This window comes from Hemiscyllium ocellatum, chromosome 14 (assembly GCF_020745735.1).
Source record: "Hemiscyllium ocellatum isolate sHemOce1 chromosome 14, sHemOce1.pat.X.cur, whole genome shotgun sequence".
In the NCBI taxonomy this organism is placed as follows: Eukaryota; Metazoa; Chordata; class Chondrichthyes; order Orectolobiformes; family Hemiscylliidae; genus Hemiscyllium; species Hemiscyllium ocellatum.
In genome coordinates this window covers 71196980-71219935 of record NC_083414.1, presented here as the reverse complement: position 1 = coordinate 71219935, position 22956 = coordinate 71196980, and the positions used below count along the sequence as shown (strand labels likewise).

Genomic DNA, 22956 nt, shown 5'->3' with positions numbered 1-22956 from the left:
GGACGGTGACTGAGAGGTCAGGTCGGCCCGGAAGGCCTGGCTGAGATGCTGAGTGAACAATTCCCTAAGTTTACATTTTGGTCTCCTGAATGTAGAGGAGACTACGTCGGGAGCACCTGATGCAGTAGACTAGTTTGGAAATGAGGTAGGTGGACCTCTGTCTCACCTGGAAGGACTGCTTGGGGCCTTGAATACAGGTGAGGGTGGTGTACCAGCAGGTTTGCATCTTTTCTGGTTTCAGGGGAAGGTATCTGGGGGTTCGGGGGATTGGTGGGGAGATTGGCGCAAACCAAGGAATTTCGAAGGGAGTGGTCATTGTGGAAGGCAGAGGGGTGGGGAGGGGAAGATGTTCTTGGTGGTGGGGTCTATTTGGAGTTGGAAATGTTTAAGGATGAATGCGTTGGCTGTGGAGACTGGTGGGGTGGGAGGTGAGGACAAGGGGTCTCTGTCTTTATTGCATTGGGATGGGTTTAAGAGCAGTGGAACGGGGAATGGAAGTGGTGCAGTGAAGGGCTGTCTGGATGACAGAGAGGAAAAGCACGTTGTTCGAAATAGGTGGACAGCTGGGATGCTTGGGAGTGGAATGTCTCCTTGTCTAAGTAGTTGTGGTGGAGGTGGAGGAATTGGGAGAATTGGATGGAGTTCTTGCAGGATACTAGGTGGGAGGAGGTGTAGTCCAGGTAGTTGTGGGAGTCTGTTGGCTTGCAGTAAACATCCGTCTGGGGACTGTGGCTGTGGGTGGAAAGGAGAGGAAGGTATCCGAGATGAACCAAGTGAATTTGAGGACGGTGTAGATATTCTGGTCAAAGTTGATGAACTGCTCCCATTCAGCCTGGGTGCAGGGCGCTCCACCGATGCAGTCATCGATGTAACGGCGGAAGAGTTGGGGCATTAGTGCCTGTGTAGGTACTGAAGAGGGACTGTTTGACATAGCTGACAAAGAGGCAGGCATAGCTGGGACCCATCCGGGTGCCCATGGCCACCCCCTGGATTTGGAGGAAATGGGCGGAGTTAAAGGAAAAGTTATTGAGGGTGAGGTCCAGTTTGGCAAAGTGAAGGAGGATTTTGATGGAGGGGGACTGGATGGGTCTGTTAGAGAGGAAGAAGTGGCGGGTCTGGAGGCCATCCTTGTGAGGTGTGGGTGTGTAATAAAGACTTCACATCCACAGTGAAAATAAAATGCTGTGGGCTCGGGAACTGGAAGTTACTGAAGAGATGGACGGTGTGGTTGATGTAGGTGGGAAGTGTAGAGTCAAGGTAAGATGAGATGAGTTTGGTGGGGCAGGAGCAGGCCGAGATGATGGGTCGGGCGAGGTAGTTGGGCTTGTGGAACTTGTGAAGCAGGTAGAATCGGGCAGTGTGGGGCCAGGGGACTGTGTGTTTTGGAGGTACTGGGCGGCGGAGTCATTGGAGGCAATTAAGGCATGATGGGTCGCATTTGGGTTGTGGGCAAGGCGGAGGTAGGTCATGGTGTCGGAGAGTTTGTGTTCAGCCTCTGCGACATAGAGGTCCACCCTTCCTATTCGTATACCTGTTCAGATACCTTTTTTAAATGTTGCAATTGTACATGCCTCCGCCATTACCTCTGGCAGCTTATCCTATACACACCACCACCCTCTAGTGGAAAAGGTTGTCCATGAGGTCCCTTTTAAATCTTTTCCCTTTCACATTAAATCTATGCCCTCTAGTTTTGGACTTCCCTACTCTGGGGAAAAAGCCATTGGCTATTCACCCTATCCATGCCCCTCATGGATTTCTACCAGGGCGTCCCTCAGCCTCTGATGTTGTACGGAAACAAGTCAGCCTTCCCCCTACAGCTCAAACCCTACAATTCCGTCAACATCATTGTAAATCTTTTCTGCATCCTTTCAAGTTAAACAACATCTTTCCTAAAGCAGGGAGTCCAGAATTGAATGCATTATTCTAAAAGTGGCCTTACCATTGAGACCTACAGCTGCAACATGACCTTCCAATTCCTATACTCAACACACTGATCAATGAAGGCAAGTGTGCCAAATGCTTTCTTCACAACCCTATCTACCTGCAGCTCCACTTTCAAGCAACTATACACCCTGGACCTCTTTGTTTGGTAACAGTCCCCAGGGCCCTACCGTTAATTGTATAAGTCCTGCACTGGCTTGCCTTGCCAAAATGCAAGACCAGTGAGCCTGATGTCTGTGGTGGGCAAGCTGTTGGAGGGAATCATGAGGGACAGGATGTACATGTATTTGGAAAGGCAAGGACTAATTTGGAATAGTCAACATGGCTTTTTGCGTGGGAAATCATGTCTCACAAACTTGATTGAGTTTTTTGAAGTAACAAAGAGGATTGATGAGGGCAGAGTGGTAGATGTGATCTATATGGACTTCAGTAAAGCACTTGACAAGATTTCCCATGGGATACTGGTGAGCAAGGTTAGATCTCACGGAATACAAGGAGAACTCGCCATTTGGAGACAGAACTGGCTCAAAGGTAGAAGACAGAGGATGGTGGTGGAGGGTTGTTTTTCAGACTGGAGGCTTGTGACCAGTGGAGTGCCACAAGGATCGATGCTGGGTCCATTACTTTTAATCATTTATATAAATGATTTAGATGTGAGCATAAGAGGTATAATTAGTAAGTTTGCTGATGACATCAAAATTGGAGGATTTGAGCTACAGGAAGAGGTTGAATAGGCTGAGGCTGTTTCCCTGCAGTGTCGGTGGCTGAGAGGTGACCTTATAGAGGTTTATGTGAGGCATGGATAAGATAAATAGACAAAGTCTTTTCTCTGGGGTAGGTGAGTCCAGAACTAGAGGGCATAGGTTTAGAGTGAGAGTGGAAAGAGGCAACTTTTTCATTCAGAGGATGGTACGTGTATGGAATGAACTGCCAGAGGACATGGTGGAGGCCAGTACAATTGCTGCATTTAAAAGGCGTCTGGATGGGTATATGAATAGGAAGGGTTTGGAGGGATATGGGCTGGGTACTGGCAGGTGGGACTAGATTGGGTTGGGATATCTGGTTGGCATGGGCAGGTTGGACCGAAGTGTCTGTTTTCGTGCTGTAAATTTCTATGACTCTAAATATCTCAGCAAGGAGCCCAGCAATATTTTCCCTAGCTTCCCACACAGTTCTGGAATGTATCTGATCAGATCCTGGGGATTTAACTTCATTTATGCGTTTCAAATCTCCAGCACCAACTTTTCTGTAACATGGACACTTATCAAGGCAACACTACTTATTTCTCCAATTGCCTAACTTCCATGTTTTTTCCACAGTTAATACTGATATGAAAAATTTGTTTAGGATCTCACTCATCTCCTGACGTTCCACACATAGATGGCCTCACTGATCTCCATTCTCTCTCTAGTTATTCTTTTGCCCTTGATGTATTTGTAGAAACTCCTTAACCCTATTTGCCAAAGCTATCTGCAGTATCCTTTTGCCCTCCCTGGTTTCCTTCTTAAGTATACTCCTATTGTCCTTATACTCTTTCAGGGATTCACTTGATCCCAGCTGTCTGTACCTGACACATGCCTCCTCCTGTTTCTTGACCAGAGCCTATATTTTTCTCATCATCCTGCATTCCCTATACCTACCAGCCTTGCCCTTTGCACTAATAGGTACACAATTTCTCTGAACTCTTACCTCACTTTTAAAGGCCTTCAACTTTCCAACCATCCCTTTATCTGCGAACAGCCATCACAATCAACTTTAGAAACTTCCTACCTAATACCATCAAAATTGGCTTCCTCTACTTTAGAACTTTTAACTTTTAGATCCGATCTACTGTTTTCCATAACCATTCAAAAGTAATACAGTTATGATCAGTTGCTCCTTAGTGATCCCCTACTGATACCTCAGTCACTTGCCGTGCCGCCTTTCCCAAGAGAAGGTCATGTTTTGCTCCCTGTCCAGTAGGCACACCCACGTACTGAATAAGAACATTTTCTTGTACACACGTAACTAATTTCTTTCCATCCAAACCCTTAGCATTATGGCAGTCCCACTCAATGTTTGGAAAGTTAAAATCCTCTACCATTACAATCCTATTATTCTTAAAGATATTTGAGATCTCTTTACATGTTTGCTTCTTAATTTCCTGCTGACTATTTGGGAGCCTATAGTACAATCCCAATAAGGTGGTCATCCCTTTTTTATTTCTCAATTTCACCCATATAACTTCACTGGATGTTCTCCGAGGAACATCCACCCTAGGTTTTACCATAATAATATCCTAACCAAAAACGGCACTTCCCCGCCTCTCTTGACTCACTTTCTATCTTTCATACAGCATATATGCGCCAGAACATTAAGCTGCCAGTCCTGCCCTTCCCTGATTCTCATTTCTGTCATAGCTATGATATCCCAGTGCAAACTCCACACAGACAGTCGCCTGAGGCTGGAATCAAATGCAGAACCCTAGCACTGTGAGGAAGCAGTGCTAACCACTGAGCCACTGTGCCGCTCAAAGTTTTGCCTCAATCTCTGCTGTGCCCATGCTGTTTAACTTACTTCCCTTGTCTATTGTACCAGCCTCAGACTTACCTGTTTGCTCACTATCTTTTTGAGTTCCCCTCCTCCTACACTAGTGTAAAGCTTCCCAAGTCACACAAACAACTCTCCCTGCCAGGATATTGCTCCTCTTCCAAATCAGGTGCAACCTATCCTTCCTGTACAGGTCAGGTAAACCCCAGAAGAGATCCCAAAAGTCCAAAAATATGGATCCTTGGCCCTTGCACTTGCTCGTTGGCATGCATTTATTTGCTCTATCCTCCTAATCCTCCTCTCGCTAGCACATGCGACTGGGAGGAATACACATATTACTACCCTTGAGAGCCGATTTTTAAATCTGCCTAATTTCCTATGTTCTTTCTGCAGGACCTAGTCTTTTTCTTAACCTATGTCGTTGGTAATCAACACATACAATAATCTTCTGGTTACTGTCCCCTTTCAGAATATTCTGCACCTACCTCATCTTTGACCCTGGCAATAGGGAGGCAGCACACGATTCTGCTGTCTAGCTGACAGCTGAAGAAATGTCTGTTTGTGCACCTGACTAGAGAGTCCCCTATCACAATCAGTCGCTTGGAACCTGATATACTCTCTTTAAGTAGCATATCCAGCAGCATAATTCATAAGTTAAAATAATTAACATAATTAGCGTCACCCATGTAAAGACGACCTGCTTTATAATCAATAGATTATGTCCTACTCTTCTAAATTGCCAGGCCAGAGTTTTGATCATATTTTCACAAAAGTCTTTGCACCTGCCCATTACATACCTTTCCATTGTTTTAAGCTATGCTTATGTTCTGGTATCTGACATCTTGAAGTAAGATTACCTTACACACTTCTCCATCAATCACTACATTCAAACTTGAAGACTTTTGCCTAACTGCTGGGAAGTGAGGCTAGTGTAAATTGAGCAGAGTTCTGGCAGCACAGACTCGATAGGCTGAAGTGCCTGTTCTTTGCTGTGTGATTCTATGAAGAGCATTGGTTAGTGACTTGACACACATGCTCAAACATCAGAGCAATAGACTAAGCAACATTCTATCCTTCATCCTTTTGCCTGGATGGATTAGAATGTCATTCCTGTGATTGCACTGAGCTGCCTTACTTCCATTTATTGGACTACCTCATTTTAAATTTGCTTTCTTCCTCTCACTCACTCACGTCTTTGCATTGGCCAGAATTTATTGCCCATCTCTAAATGCCATGGAGAGGTTGGTGGTAAGCTGCCTTCTTGAACCACTGCATTCCAATTGGAAGATGCTGCCCTAGGAACTTTGAGTGCATTCTTGTAGGTGGTCCTCATTGATCCTACTGAGCAGGTAGTGGCGTGATTAAATGCTTGTGAATGTCAAATGAACTCTTTGTTCTGGATGGTGTCAAGATTCTTGAGTGTTGTTGAAGCTGCATTCATCCAGCAGGTGGGGAGTATTCCATCACATTCCCAACTTGTGCCTTGGAGGCAGTTGACAACTTTGAGGAGTTAGGAGATGAGTTATGGACTGCATGATTCCTAGCTTCTGACCTGATCTTGTAGCCACAGTATTTATATTTCAGTTCTGTTTCTGGTCAGTGGTAACCCTCAGGATATTATTAGGGGGTTCAGTGATGGTAATACTATTGAATGTCAAGAGGTGGTGGTTGGATATTCTCTTGTTGGCATAGCCATTGCCTGGCACTTGTGTGGCATGAATATTAATTGCCCAACCTGGATGTTGTCTAGGTCTTGCTACATTTGGACATGGATTGCTCCATTGTGGAGTCATTGCGCTGAACATTGAAGAATCTGTATTCCTTAATACCAGACTGCACATGCTTTAGTGTTGTTTTGGTGGAGGTTTGATGTGTGTACTTGTTAAAGATGACTAACGTAGTGACATTATGATTGAAACGTGGTATGGTATGAGTATTAATGGTCCCAAGTAGTACAGAAGGACCGTTTATAAAATGATTTTGTTTTGCAGTTGTGGAAGAGCTACAGGTTCAGATCCTGAAATTATTTCTCAACAACAAAGATAAAGGATCGGTGAGTAATAGTTGCTTCCAGTGAGTTTATAATCTGCAGAATATATGCAGTTCTTGGATGAAACTAAACCACATTCCACTACCAGTAGCAGTTTGTCACTCGTGGCTGATAGTTGCATGCAGGTATTTTGTTTGTCAAGGTAGATTGTTGAGAGACTGTGATAATTTAGTTCGTTGATTTTGCTAAGTGATCAAGTGGATTGTGGTTTCTGATGATCTCCCTAAAATTCTCATAACCCTGCTGTCCTTGCTCCTTTATGCAGGCAGGCAACCCACAAGCTGAAGACCCAACTACACACATGCACTTTATATTTTTGTGTGTGAGGTTCCTGCCGTATCTGTATGTCTGTATGGAGCACACGTGCACTGTCAGTATTCACATGTGGAGCTCACTGCCCACTGTCAGTATTCCCATGTGGAGCTGACTGCCCACTGGTAATATTCCCATGTGGAGCTCACTGCCCACTGTCAATATTCCCACTATTGTTCCATGTCACACTCTGATATTAATATGATTAAAATGGTTATTTGTTGTTATTGTGCTTGTCTCATTTCGTATTGATGCTAGCTCCAAATAGCAATTCAATTAGTCGTGTTTTTTGGATTTATCATCTCGGTTTGTATCAGTTCAGCAGTATACCTGTGTAATCACTGTCAGAAAATTAAGAATGCTACGGTCAGCTTGAGCTTCAATTCCAACTTACCATTTAAATCTGGAAACAGACTGTTAGGAAGTTTTTGACCAGCGTGGGTATGATGGGCTGAAGGACTTTTTGCTGAGCTGTAGATCTCTATGACTCTGTGGCTATAATAAAATTCTCCCTCCAGAGGAACTTGTAAAGCTTGAAGAACAGAAATTTGAACTTCTTTTTAATCTAGAAAAGAGGAAAGCAGAGACAGGAAACCCTATCTGGTTAGCCTGACCTCGGAGATTGGTCAGCTTTTGGAGTCCATTATTAAGGATGAGATTGCAGAGTACTTGGAGGTGCATGGTAAAATAGTGCTAAGATAGCAAAGGGGAGGTCATGTCTGACAAATTTGTTAGAATCATTTGAGGTGATGAGGAAGTCAGAGAAAGGAGAGCCAGTGGACGTGATCTATTTGGATTTCCAGAAGGCCTTTGACAAGGTGCTGCACAGGAGGCTGCCAGATAAGATCAAAACCCATGGTGTTAGGGGCATGATATTATCATGGTTAGAGGATTGGTTAACTGGCAGAAAGCAGAGTCAGGATAAAGGGGTCTTTTTCAGGATGGCAGCTGGTGACTAGTAGAGTTCTGCAGGGGTTAGTGTTGGGTTGCCAACTATTCACGTTATAAATTTAACAATTAGATGATGGAACTGAGGGCATTGTTGCTAAGTTTGAACATGTCACAAAGATATGTGGAGGGACAGGTAGTGTTGAGGATGTAGGGAGGCTGCTTGAAGACTCTGACAGGCTAATGTGGGCAAAGAAATGGCAGATGGAATACAATGTGGGAATGTGTGAGGTTATGCACTTTGGTTGGAAGAAAAGAGGCATAGACTATTTTCTAAACGGAGAAAGCTTGAGAAATTTGAAGCACAAAGGGACTTGGGAGTCCTCGTTCAGGATTCTCCAGGTTAACATGCAGGTTCAGTTGACAGTTAGGATTTCAAGAGGGCTTGGGTACAGGAGCAGAGATTTACTGCTGAGACTGTCTAAGGCTCTGGTCAGACTGCATTTGGTATACTGTGAGCAGTTTTGGGCCCTATATCTAAGGTAGGATATGCTGGTGTTGGAGGGGGCCTGGAGGAGGTTTACCAGAATGATCCCAGGGCTGAAGGGCTTGTCATATAAGGAGTAATTGAGGACTCTGGGTCTGTACTCTATGAAGTTTAGAAGAACGAGTGGGAATACAGAATACAGAGAGGCTTGGATAGAATGGATGTGGAGGAGTATTTCCACTTGTAGGAAGAGTCTAGGAATCAGTGGCACAGCCTCAGAATGAAGGGGTGACCCTTTAGAGATGAGGAGGAATTTCTTCAGCCAGAGGGTGGTTAATCTCTGGAACTTATTGCCGCAGAAGGCTGTGGAAGCCGAGTCATTGTTCAAAACAAAGATAGAGAGAGAGGTTCTTGATTGATAAGGGGATCAGGGAGGAGAAGGCAAGAGATTGGGATCAAGAAACTTATCAACCATGATTGAATAGTGGAACAGACTTGATGGGCTCTATGGCCTAGTCTGCTGCTGTATCTTATGATGTAGTCACAAACTGCGATTGTAACAAAATGGTTGGATACTGTGAGGTTTACTTCACCTCACTAGATAATTTAAACATTGTCGTTTCAGGGCGATGCATCCAGATACATTTTCCTTAATAAGTTCAGAAAGTTTTTACAGGAGAATGCCAGTAATCGAGGGGTGAGTATGAATTTATGATACGTTCTAATCCTTGTGAAGTATGCAATGATATTGCAGTGTTATGCTTGCAGTCCGTCAAGGATCATTTCTTTGTCGACTCCTTTTGATCATTGCCCTCATTCTTGGAGGTGTAATCCAACAAACATATTTGCTTCTGCAGGATATAATGACATAAATTCTAGCTTACTGTGAGCTCCTGTGACTTCCTCCGCTGCCACGAGTTTGTCGTGTTGCTTTTCCAATCCTGCCTTAGTGGGGATAGAAATATTCTGGATTAAATGTTGGAGCAGAATCAGACGAGCAATGTGGTATCCAAGTGGACAGATAGGTGGCAGATTTAGTTCATTGCAAAAAGAATGTGAAGTGATACGCTTGAGTAAAATGACATGGAGAGAGTATCAAATAAAGGATGCATTTTAAATGTTGTATAGGAGCAGGCAGACCTGTGGATATATGTGCTTAAGTCGCTAAAGGTGGCAGCACAGGAAGAGTGAGCTTTTAATATAAAATTCAGTATTCTAGATTTCATTACTGTAGATATAGAGTTCAAGAGTAGAGAAATGATGGTGAACCTTACTGGACACTGGTTCGACTCCAGCTGGTGTACTGCGTACGGTTCTGGGCACTACATTTGAGGAAAGTTAGGGTCAGAAATCCACTGCCTAGTATTGTGGGTGCAAGAGGTTCAATTGAGGCCTTTAAGAAGGCATTGGATGATAATTTAAACAGAAATCTTGGTCAGGGCTGCAGGATAAAGGAGGAGGTTGGCACAAAGTTAATATGCTCAGCCAGCTGGTAGAGATATGATGGGCTGAATGGCCTCATCCTAGACTTTAACAATTCTAGAATGTGTAATTACAACACAGGTCTCCTTAATTTACAGAATGAAAGTGAAAACTCCACTATCCTCCTCTTTTTGCAATTTAAAATTGCAGAACATTAACTGGGACTGAATCAGTGTCAACTGGATAGAGCTTACAGAATTCTTGAAATATGTTCAGGAGGATTGTTTTTAGCCATTACATTACAGGACCAATACGGGAAGGATCAGATCAATGCCCCCGGGTCAAAATCCTGAACACCTTTCCTGCAGCACTGTAGGTGATCCTACACCTGACCAGGAAGCAACTGACCACTATTTTCTCAAAGGCGATTAGGGCTGGGCAATAAATTGATGTGCTTACTATACCTCTAATCCAGGATCATTCTACAATTCTACAATACTCAAATATTATGTTCCCTGTTAGTTAATGAACAAAGAATTGTACACTGACTCTCTTTGAAACTGTGCCCCCATTTGTCTCCCAAATACACCCATTCTCACCACTAGATGGTATCATTGTATCAAATACTGCAGCTCAGCTGGTGGGGAGGAGGAAGTGAGAAGACACAAATGATGAGAAACACTAACCATTAAACACCTGCAATTCTGTTATCAATATGTTTGCTGCTGCAGCAGCAAGATGTTAGCAGGTTTTCACAGTGATTTCAGTGAAATATGAGGAATTATGAGAGATTTTCATACTATTAATCTGCAGCTGTCTTATATTCGCTAGAAAAATGTAGCAGAAAATTTCATACAAAAAATTTCCACAAAAATTTTGTGAAAAGCCAAAGGGCTAGTGATAGTTTAACTTCTTCCAAACGGTGTCTGTATAGAGTAACTTGAACAACTACAGATGCTTTCCCATCATCATTTGCAGATGGAAAGATGCCGACAACAATCTGTTGTCTAATTCAAGTTTCTTATATCTCACACAGTGCTAGCTTAGCCATAAATGAGTGTGCAGCCCAGGATGATCGTGAATCAGTAAGTCAGTGTAGAGGGTAAGAGTGTGCTTCTTAACCTTCAGATTGTGAGCTTTTATTTTCTACCTGAGAAAGAAAACTATAACTTGTTTTGATTTCACTAAATTGGGAAGTGTTCAAGTAAATTGGTGACATTAGATAGGAAATTCAGGGCAAATGGTGTGCTGTAACTGCACTATACATGAGTTTGTGGAGAGTCTGCTAATTCTGAGCAGCCATATCAGTGGGTTCTGCAGCTAAAACCCTTGAGTTCAGAATTGCTGAGCAGAAGTCTGAGCTGCAAACATTACAAGGCACTGGGGAAGGTTTAGAATTATCTGGGTATGTTGTTCCTGAGACAGTCCCATTCCTTAGATTAAAATGAACTTTAGAATTGTTCAGTGATCAGGGACAGGAGGTTATGGCTTCAAGTCATGTGGTTCTGGTTATCCAGTTGAGGAGGAGCCTCAGCCTTGTCTTTGAACCACAGATAGGTGGTACTAGCTGCCTTTGTGGATCAGGATAAGCTGAACCGGGATGGACAAATTGTCTGGAGCACCATGAAGCTGAATGCCATTCAAGTGAGGGAATGAAGAGGAATGGCATTGCAATAGAGGGTAGAATAGTCAATTTATCTACTCTTCAAAGGTGCTAAACTTGATATTTCCTTTCTCAAACAAAAACAGAAAATGCTGGAGAAACTCAGCAAGTCAGGTAGCATGTCAGGCGAGAGAAACAGAGTTAACATTTTGGATGCAACATAACTTCTTCAATCCTGAAGGAGTTTCTTCTAAAGAAGAGTCATCTGTAGTTCCCTTTTGACAGACGTGCTGCCAGATCTGCTGACTTTCTCCAATATTCTGGCTTTGTTTCAGATTTCCAGCATTCGCAGTATTTTGATTTTTATTTTGGACACTACTTTTCTGAGAGGTGCTCTGGATTTGGAGTCCTACCACTGTTCTTTAAAGTGCCATATTTGCCCTGATTTTCTCTTTTACTGTCTTCCACTGCTCCAACAGTTTAATTTCTGTAGCTGTTTCCAGTTGGCATATCCTGTATCAGGCTGTAGCTTAAAAGGACTGGTCTTTCAGTATTTTCATCCAGTCATACCTCTTTTACCTACCCAGTTCCGGTTCCCAAAGCTAAGTCCAGAACTGTCCCTTCTCTCCTTGGTCTTGCAGTGTAGTAGCTAAATAAAGTTCTCCTGAACACATTTTATGAAATCTGTGGCTGCTGTGGATTTGCCGCTGATTCTGTTAAAATTACAAAAAAGTGGAAGATACTGGATTTTTCACTTCCATTCCGTAAATTAAGGAGACTTGTGTTGTAGTTACAGATCCCGGAATTGTTAGTGCAGGATGAGGCCATTCAGGCCATCACATCACTTTCAGCTGTTTAAGCAGATTCTGTGATTAACTTGGTGTTAATTTCCTCCTTTACTGTGAAGGCCTGCTTGTTATTTCTGTTTAAGTAATCATCCTCTTAAATGCCTCAATTGCACCTCCCTGCCCCCAGAGTTTCAGACAGTGTATTCCTGACCATTACTGCTCACTGTTTGGAAAAAATTATTTCTCACCTCACATTTGCTTCTCTGGCAAACCACCCGAAAATTGTGCCTTTTAGTTCTTGACCCAGTTATGAGCAGAAATTGCTCCTCCCTATCTATCTGTTCCAGATCCTTCATGATTTTGAAAACTCTATGAAGCCTTTCCTCTATTTTCTCCTCTGCAGGGAAAATAGTCCTCATTTCATCAATCCATCTTGATAACTGCGGTATCTCATCCCGAGAACCATTCCCATAAACCTCTTCTGTTCTCTCTGATGTGTTCATATCTCTCCTAAAGTGTGGTGTCCAGAACTGTACGTAGTACATCAGCTGAAGTCTAACCAGTGTCCTGTCAAGGTTCACCATCATTTTCCTGTTCTTGTACTCTATATCTATCCTAATGAAGTCTAGAATACTGCATGCTTTAGTAATAGCTCTGTCTCTCTGTGCTGTCGCCTTTAGCGACTGAAACGCATATATACCCAGGTCTCTGCTCCTCTAAACCTTTAGAACAATGCCATTTGCTTTGTACTCTCTCCATGTCATTTGAACTGAAATGTCCACCTGCTTGATCCTGGCCCATCTCCCTCCAAACCTTTCATATTCATATATTTATCCAAATCTTGTAAATGTTGTAATTGCACCCACATCCACCACTTTCTCAGGAAGCTCATTTTGTGTGCGAATCACCCTCTGTTTAAAAACATTTACCTCATGTCTTCAAATCTCTCTCCTCTCACCTAAATATTATGTCCCCGTCCTAGGCAAAAGGCAACTACCATTAACTCTATTTAAGCCTCAATATTTTATAAACCTATCAGATTGAGAGGCAATCTCCTATGCTCCAGTGGAAAAAGACTCAGCCTATCCAGCATTTCTTTATAATTCACACCTTCCATACCTATCAACATCCTGGTAAAATTCTTCTGAACCCGCTCCAGCTTGATTGTATCTTTCCTATAACTGGGCATCTAGAACTGGACACAGTATTCCAGAAGAGGCTTTATGAATGTTTTTGTCCAAATTCAGGTGCTTTTCAAATGTTGTAATTGTAACAGCCTCCACCACTTCCTCTCGCAACGCATTCCATATACTCATCACCCTCTACGTGAAAAAAAATGCCCTCGAGTCCCTTTTAAATCTTGCCCCCTCTCATCTTAAACCTATGCCCTCTAGCAGTATTTCATAAGATACCTCCTGTACAACCTCAATATGACTTCCTAACCCTCACCAATGCTAATGATTTTATAAACCTCTATAAGGTCACCCCTCCGCCTCTGACACTCCAGGGGAAAATAGTCCCAGCCGATTCAGGCCCTCCCTATAGCTCAAACCCTCTGACATCCTTGTAAATCTTTTCCGAACTCTTCAAGTTTCACAACATCCTTCCAATAGCAGGGAAACCAGAATTGTAAACAGTATCAAATTGTAATGACAAGTTATCTTAGTTATTGTTTATAACTATATTATGAATTAAAATGAAAATAAAGTAGAAAATAAAAAGGATTGCACAATTCAGTACATTTTAGCACACAAATAACCAAGCCTGTGTCTCTCAACAGACTTGTGTGGAAATTAATCATTGGTGGACAGAAAAGGCGAGCAGCAATGTGGATTAAAAAAAAACTAATGAATTAAAAGGAACAGAGAGCAACGGTTAATGCATATGCTCCAGGTTGGAGGAACTTTAGTGCAGTTCCCCTGACTTTGGTCTGCAGGGGACAATTTGAAAGTTTGCAGATAAAATAAAACTTGGCAGAATTGTAAATTGTAAGGACAGAGTAGAACTTCAGAATAACAATGTCAGGTTGGGGAGAGGGCAGGTAAGTGGCGGATGAAGTTCAATGCAGAGAAATTTGAAGTGATACATTTCAGTTCAGGTGGGATTAGTTTAGTTTGGGATTATGTTCAGCGTGGAGTGGTCAGACTGAAGAGTTTATTTCCATGCTATACGACTCATCGACTCTGTGAAGGGCATGGATAGGGTATATAGACAAGATCTTTTCCCCAGTTTGGGGGAGTCCAAAAATAGAAGGCATAGGTTTAAGGTGAGAGGGGAAATATTTAAAAGGGACCTAAGAGGCATCTTTTTCACACAGAGGGTGGTGCGTGTATGGAATGAGCTGCCAGAAGAAGTGGTGGAGGCTGGTTAAATTACAATATTCAAAAGGCACCTGAATGGGTATATGAGTAGGAAGGGTTTAAAAGGATATGGGCCAAATTCTGGCAAATTGGACTAGATTAATTTAGGATATCTGGTTGGCATCAATGATTTGAACCAAAGGGTCTGTTTCTATGCTGTACATCTCTATAACTTACCGCCAAGAGCATTTTTTAATAAAACTATTATGTCACTGTGCCCTCAATTTACCTTTCCTGTTTGCTCGACTCCTGACATTGTAATAAATGCCATCAAGCTGCAAAGAGCTCATTTTGTTTCCCTCGTATCTCACCTTTTTATTTACTGAATTTCTATCTTTCATTTGTAGCTTTGCTTCACTCCTGTCTAAAACTATATGTTTAGATTTCCATAATCTTATCGAGTGAGTTTACGTTTGTCCCGACAGGTCTTGCAATTCACAAAACCAGTTGCAAAATGCCACAGATCTAAAGTTCTGTTTTTCGTGTCAGATCTCTTACTCACCACTTTTTGTGTTCTACAAACCTTCCAGTCTCCATGAATTCTGCTTTCCTAACCTTATACTCTCCAATCGCCCACTTTCTCAGTTCAGTCTCTTCAAAGCTCCCCTCAGTTTGGGCTCTCCAAACCGTCTCCCCTCTATTCAAACTCATTAAACCTCTCCATCCCCCCTCCCTTCTGTGTCTGAGTCACAAGGTTCTGGATTTAATTCCCACTTCAAGGTGGCACAGTGGCTCAGTGGTTAGCACTGCTGTCCTACAGTGCCCCCACCCCCAAACACCTTGGACAACTGTCTGTGTGGAGTTTGCATGTTTTCTCAGTGTCTGTGTGGGTTTCCTCCCACAATCCAAAGATGTGTGTGGATCAGGTGAATTGGCCATGCTAAATTGCCCATAGTGTTAGGTGCATTAGTCTGGGTTAAATAAAGGGTAGGGGAATGGGTCTGGGTGGGTTACTCTTTGGAGAGTCAGTGTGGACTTGTTGGGCTGAAGGACCTGTTTCCATACTGTAGGGATTTTATGATAAGTAGGCTACTTTACCATTGTGTCATTGCAGAGATGAGTAGCGTTAGAACAAGCATGATTTTGAATTGCATGGTTACGAAGGTAAAGCTGTGAGATGGAGGGTCAGCCAATGACCATGGAGGGTGGAGACCAGGGAGGTTACGGAACAGAATGGCAGCTCCCAAGTGGTGCGATCAGGTTTCAGGTTTCACACTCCTATGGTGCAACTAATATGAAACTACATCAAAACAAACAACACCAAATCCAAATAACTGCCTGATTACGATCAGGGGTTGAATGGAACAGCTTAAACTGGGGAATGTTATAAATTGCTGTACTTGAGTATAACTAATTGACACTCTTTTGTTTAATTTTGTGCAAGTTCTGTCCTTAGCCAGTCAGATATCAAGATGAGACACAACCCTGTACCCTATATAAAAAAAAGTACTTTTTAATGTGCAGTCATTGTTGTGAGGTACGCACAGCAGAACCCAATATAAATGTGACCAGCTCCCACAAAATGGAATATGATGAAGACAAAAAAAGGATTTTGGTGATATTGCCTTAAGAGTAAATAATGGCCAGGACACTGCAGATAGCTCACCTTCACATCTTTGTCATGGTACCATTCATCTTTCACATCTACCTGAGTGGGCAGATGGAGCTATTATTGAACAACTTGTCTGAAAAATGACATCCCTGACAGTAGCTTGATAATCTTGATCTTTGTGTTCAAATCCCGGAGTGAGACTTGAACCTAGAGTCTTATGAGTTGGACTCTGTCCTGAATGAGCACGGTAAATACTTAACCTTTCTGCCCTTCACATCAATACCATTAACATTGCTCTTCAAACCTCTGAGTGTCTTCTAACTGATTCAATGGAGTCTGCTTTAGCAGTGGTTTGTGATGGAGATATAATTTCCCCCTTTTTTTTTTACTTGCTGTGATTTGAGTCAGCTGGAGCCCAGTTGATAACACTTCTGTGTCTGAGTCACAAGGTTCTGGATTTAATTCCCACTTCAAGTTGGCACAGTGGCTCAGTGGTTAGCACTGCTGCCTCACTGCACCAGGAACTCAGAAAAATGTTCGATTCCATCCTTGGGCGAATGTCTGTGTAGAGTTTGTACATTCTCCCTGCGTCTGCATCTGTTTCCTCTGGATGCTCCAGTTTTCTCCCACAGTCCAAAAATATATAGGTTAGGGATGTGCAGGCTAGGTGGATTAGCCATTGGAAATGCAAGGAGACAGGGAGAGGGTAGGGGTGTGGGTCAGCATGGCTTACTCTTTGGAGAGTTGATGTGGACTCTATCAGCCGAATGACCTGCTTCCACACAGTAGGGACTCTGATTCAGGGCTTGAGCATGAAAATCACACTAACTCTGTATTACAGAGAGTACCTCATAGTTGGAGTGATTTGTTTCAGATGAGATTTTAAACTTTGTTCACATCTGTTGGGTGGGTGTAAAAGCTTCCATGGTACTATTCCAAGGAAGAACCGAAGATATATCCAGTACCTTGGCCAATATTTATTCTCCAATCAGTTCACCAAAGCAGATAACCTGAGTTTAGTTGCATACTGTTTGTGGGATCCTGATGTGAGAAAATTGCCTGCCACACTTCTTATATTAACAAAAGTGCCGCCTTATTAGATAGGACATTTTTTGAATTAGATATTAAACTAAAGCCCGACATCCACATTGGGTGATGTAAAAGATGCTCCTTAAAGGGTTTGGAAAACTGCTGGTTCTTGTTGTGTGAGAGTAAACATTTGCACCATTGAAGCTTAGAAACATAACTTAGGCTTGTCAGCAGTCCTGGATTGTACACAAGGGTCTTGGAATGGGACACAAATCACTTGGGTACTGGTTTGGTGGTGGGGTGTCACACTGTAAAGGTTTCAGAGTTACAGCTGCCCTCTTCCCTTGTGACATAATTTGATAGCGACCCTGGTAAGTACATGAAAGGGAGAAATGACAGCAGATGTAACCGGGTGAGTTACTGGAGAGATTGTAAGCACAGGCACTGAGCACCAAATGGCTGTGTTAAATCATTCTATAAAATTCCTCCTTTAATGATTCTGAGCTTGTGGACTGTTGAGAAACATTTGTGCGGAGTTGCATTTACATTATTTACCCTGACAGATGTGCCCCAAAACAGAGTCCCTGTCCTTGGTGCAGCCTCTTGGTTTGATACTGCATGGTCTTGGTGTGTCAACTGCAAACATCAATCATTTCTGACTGAGGTTCCTACATCAGAATTGTTATCACACAAGAGATGAGTTCAAGGAGATGAAAAGACAGATCAGTTCTCTTGATTGCAGAGCCTTGCCACACCTTGGATAGTGTGAGGTTTAATGGCTATAGGTACAAGATGAATTTTAGCAGACTTTAGGTTTTCTACTGATCACAGGTAGACCTTTACTGCTGTTGCCACCCATTACATAAAGAATGCTTATGAATAGTCGTATTACCATTGGTCATAAAATGAATCAATGTGTCTCCAATAATACCATTCTTATCTTTGCAATTTCTGTAGGTACTACAGAATCTAAGTTCCTTCCACCTTCTGTGAATCAACTCCCACCATTGGTAGCCCCTTGTTCCTCCTATTGTCTCCCCCCTCAGCATTAGTATCTCTTCATTCTCCCCTTGTTGCATCGCTAGTCCTGTAATTGCCTCTTGTTCCTGCTCGTGGGTGGTCTCCTAGTGTGCCAAGCCTCTGGCACAAAGCTGCTGGCATGAAACATGGAAGAAAAAGCTGGGTTTCAGTGTTTGTTAGGTAAATTAGTCCCCATTGGCATTCTTCGTTATGTGCACAGACAAAATATTGATATCTACCTTCACAGAATCCTGCAATCCTTTGCCCTCCTGAGTATATGGTATGCTTCCTGCACCGACTAATTGCTGCTTTGCGAAGTTATTGGGATGAGTACAGACGGAGGAATCCATCAGCAATGCCCAGTGAAGGTACGGACTGGTGCTTAACTCTGGTGTTTGTGCAGTCTCGGCAGAATCTGACTTGTAGCTTATGAATCTATATCGCCACTCAATATAGTTGAACTTCCTGTTATGAGTTGTATGAATTGCTGTTCTGAATGATAAAACCACCAACAAAACATCATTTGGCCTATTGATTCCATCCCATAGATTCCATACCATGGATAGCCTAGACACTAGCTTGTGGTCTTTCACCAAATCCATATGCAGCCCTTTTATGATTATTTTGTCATGGACCATCTCGAACATCATAAGTATTCCCCACTTTTACAATGAAAAGTTCCTTTCCAATGTTGCCACAGAAGGAGACTTGTATTTCTGAGACCTGCTTGTGGCATCAGCCTCTGATATGTGGCTCTTGTTGGAAAGGCTGCAAATTGGATTGTAAAACTTACTGGGATTCAGTGCAATCCAAGGCACCCACCAGAAATAACCTGTCCCACTGCTTCACCACAGTAATTCCTGGCTCGTTTACTTTTGGGCTAGAATTGACTTTTGCAAACTACTGCATCAAAAGCTGGTGACATTAGCACAGTCTCACTTGTAAGCTTTGTTGACTTATTGCCCATAGCCACAAACAGAATGGTGCCCAATAACCCCTGGGTGTTTACTGAATTATCTTTCTTTTGCTTCCAGATGCTTATGTTCCCCCTCAGCTGTTTTTTAATGGGAAGGTGGATTACTTTGACCTGCAGAGGCTTGGTGGCCTTCTTTCCCATCTGAAGAAAACCCTGAAAGGTGATGTACTGGATGTTAGCAAGAAATGTTTGCACATTCTGACATTGATTTCTCTTCCTCTCCTCCATTTTCATTTCGAGATTGGTTTACATTTACAGAAGACTAGTTACTATTGTGGCCCAGTTAGAATACTCTCCTGCTACGCAAGAAATACCAGACATGGATTGCTGAGTTAACACAGTTTTGAACAAACCCCCAATTCATAACAGAATGTGCTCCTCAGAAATAGTAAAAGCAGAAAGGAAGGTCAACAAAGGAAAGTACATGGGCAATGAACAGCTGGTTGGAGATGGTGAGGACTGCAGATGCTGGAAAGTCAGAGTCTATAAAAGGTGGAGCCGGAAAAAGCACATTAGATCAAGCAGTATCAGAAGAGCAGGAGAGTCAACGTTTCAGGCAAGAGTCTTCATCCTGATGAAGGGTCCTGCCCGAAATGTTGACTCTCCTGCTCTTCTGATGCTGCTTGACTTGCTGTGCTTTTTGCAGCTTCACATCTATTTGACAATGAACAGCTAGAACTTGTTTCATTTCTTGATCAGTAGCCTGCTTGTTCTGTCCAGTGAAACAACTGATCATCATGGATGAGGAATGGTGTTGTGATGTTCAATATGGATGATACCCTCCTCCACTTCCTGCACCTCCTTCCTTGAACCCCACCCCGCTAATCACAAAAAGAACAGAACCTCCCCGGGTCCTCACCTTCCACCCTACCAACCTCCAGATACATCACATCACCCTCTGCCATTTCCACCATCTACAAACAAATGTCAGCACCAGACATCTATTTCCCCCCCATCTGTAATTTGAAGAGACCATTCCCTCCATGACTCCCTTAATACAGGCACGCAGGGGCAAAGCTGTGAAATCTATTAGGTGGAAGTAGTTCATGGGAAAGCTGCAACACCTAGTTTCATTTTGAGCTGTCTTTGCAATTAACATTTTGTCCTTCCTGGAATAAAACAGTTGGTGACCGGAAGGTGAGCTAGGCTGCCTGCAGCTCACTCGAAGTTTCATCTCAGCTGAGTTTGTATTTTTACTGCAACATGGCAACTGAGGAGATGGTTTCTTGTGCATCAGTTTTGCGGGTCAAACTGAGTTGAACTTCTTTGTCAGAAGCTTTGAAATACTCATTAATTTTTTTTATTGTCACCAAATTGATATTGAAACAGTTAGGTGGGCAAAATCCTTGTTGGCTTGTTTATCAAGAGCTTCAGAAAGTTCTGTAGTTTGAAGACTTGACCACAACTCTTGCATTAGTCTACCAGCTGTCTTTGCAGTTTGCTCACACTATAGAAGCCATTGTGATCAAAGTAGGCACCCAGGGATCTGCAGCCAGTGACCTTCAGCTATGGATGTGCCATTAAACCTCTTCAAGTGTCTGTTAAATAGCCTATATCAGCCTTTTAGCAAAGTCACTGCCATGGTTGTTAGAAAGGGTTCATTAAATCCCAGCTAGGTATGAACAGATTGCTCCCTTTTAGGAGTGTCTGGTTATTGAACTGAATGAATTCCATCATGTTGTAATGAGTTACTGCATTGTCGACTACTGAATGTTCTATTTCAGTATAATCGTACTTTTATTCTGGAGCAGAAGGATAGTGTTTGTACAATAGATGCGCCCCAAGATGCATTCTCAATTGTTCCGTTTTGGCTGTTCACAGAACACATTCTCCTAAGCTCTTAAAGAAGCAGCAACATTTATTCCCAAATATCAACGAGCTTTAGCAACCTGAGTCAGTGTGAATCTGAGGTGGTGGTGGTGGTTGATAGAGGCTGGGGGGGAAGGGGAGACTCTCTGCTGGTTGGAGTTATACTTGGTGCGAAGGAAGATGGTTGTGGTTGTTTGAGGCTGGTCATCTTGGCTGCAAGGCATCTCTGCAGGAATTTGTCAAGGTAGTATCCTGTGCCCAAACATCTTCAGCTGTTTCTTCAGTGACAAAGGATGATTACACGAATGCATGAGCAGGAAGGGCATAGAGGAATATGGATCCTGTAATGAAGACCGTTTTCGTATGAAAGGGCAAAATGTGTTGGCGCAAGCTTGGAGGCCTGAAGGGACTGCTCCTGTGCTATATTTTTGTTCTTTGACCTTTCCTCCATTATAAGGTCAGGAGTAGGGATGTTTGCTGATGATTACGCAAATGTTCAGCATCATTTGCAACTCCTTAGATACTGAAGATATCCAAATGCAGATCTGGACAATAACCAGGTTTGGGCTGAAAAGTCGCAAGTTACATTTAAGTGCTGGGCAATGACCAACTCCTGCAAGAGAGAATCCAACCATTTTCCCTGACATTCAATGACAGCCAATGCTGAATCTCTCACTACACTGGGGTGTTATCATTGAGCCGAAACTGAACTAGTCTAGCCTTTGTAGTACTATGGCTACAAGAGCAGGTCAGAACCTGGGAGTTCTGCAGCGAGTAGGTCACCTCCTGACTCCCCTGTCCACAACCTACAAGTCAGGAATGTCATGGATTAGTCTCCTCTTGCCTGGATGAGTGCAGTTCCAACAACAACACAAGAAGCTTGACACCATTCAGGACAAAGCAGTTCACTTCATTGGTACCACATCCACAACCTTCAGCATTCAGTCCCTCTCCCACCAGTGCAGCAAAGATGTGCTGCAGCAACTCTCCAAGGCTTCTTTGACAGTATCTGCCAAAACTTTCACCACTCAAAAGTTCAAGCACAGCAAATATATGGAAACATCACTACTTGCAAATTCCCCTCCAAGCCATGCACCATCCTGACCTAGAAATATATTGCAGTTCCTTCAGTATTGCTGGCTCAAAACCATGGAACTTCCTTCCTAACAGCTCTGTGGATGTATTTACACTCGGAGCACTATCGCAGCTCAAGAAGGCAGACTTTCTGAAAGGAAATTAGGGATGGGTAGTGCCCTACCAGCAATGCCCAGATCCCATGAATGAATACAAGTAATTCTTGCAAGACTGAGTAACTATGGATTTCTAATGTGTGTGAATGCCTGACTATATCTATACCAGCTATCCCCCAACTGTGTCACAGAATTTTATTAACCTACTTGAATTTGAAAGTAACAAATATCGATGTTTCATTTTGGGACAAAGTATTTGAGTAAATTGAATCATGACGTGGTAAATTTAGCACGCCTAGGAAAAATTTTGTAGTGCTGCAGCACTGGGGCTGACCTATGCTAAGGTAAACAGATGATAAGAGATTGATGAGTCAGTAACACTATTATTGTTTGTTATGGAATCGTAGAAGACAATCTAGATGGATAATATTCTTTTCTCAGCTAAAGATTTTGTTACTTCGTTTCCATCATTTACCCTCAAATTAACAGCTGTTTCTCCACACTTATGCTGTCCCTGGAAATATTGCTGTTTCCTAATTTTTGTCACTGTGCTTTCATCCGTCTTCATTTGTCTGCAGTTAATCCTCACTCTTAAAAGTATTTCAGCAATGATCTAAACAGTAGTTCGGGTTCAGTGGACTGTGTGAGGATTAATCAATGCAGCATGAAGGGACACTACTGGAGACTATGTGGATTTATTCACTGCTCACTATTTGAAACAGTAAAGTTTAAAACTTTTCATTTGAGCGAATATTACAGTAGCCTCACCAGTCTCTGTTGAGTAAAAAGGTACTTGTAATGTGGGATGTTATTTATATCTCTTGAACCAGATTACACTCCAGATTTTGGGTGACATATGGGATTCTTTGGCAAGTCTTTATAGTGTCCATGCACCCTGTGTGTTGATTGGAGTGGAGGTCAGTGAGACCGGGATCTTCCCTTGATGTTCACTGTAAGCCACTATATCATTGTGACTTCTAGTTTTCTGAGCTGTGGGATA

At 42.7% G+C, this 22956-nt stretch overlaps 1 protein-coding gene across 1 annotated transcript in view; it reads left to right on the top strand.

Moving 5' to 3' along the window:
• LOC132822416 (E3 ubiquitin-protein ligase RNF123) overlaps positions 1 to 22956 on the top strand; it is a 379484-nt gene that overhangs the window by 67698 nt on the left and 288830 nt on the right. Inside the window, exons 18-21 of the mRNA XM_060835785.1 lie at positions 6462 to 6523; positions 8833 to 8904; positions 18229 to 18349; positions 19016 to 19117. Of these exons, the coding sequence (XP_060691768.1) occupies positions 6462 to 6523; positions 8833 to 8904; positions 18229 to 18349; positions 19016 to 19117 (357 nt within the window). The remainder of the gene's footprint in view (positions 1 to 6461; positions 6524 to 8832; positions 8905 to 18228; positions 18350 to 19015; positions 19118 to 22956) is intronic.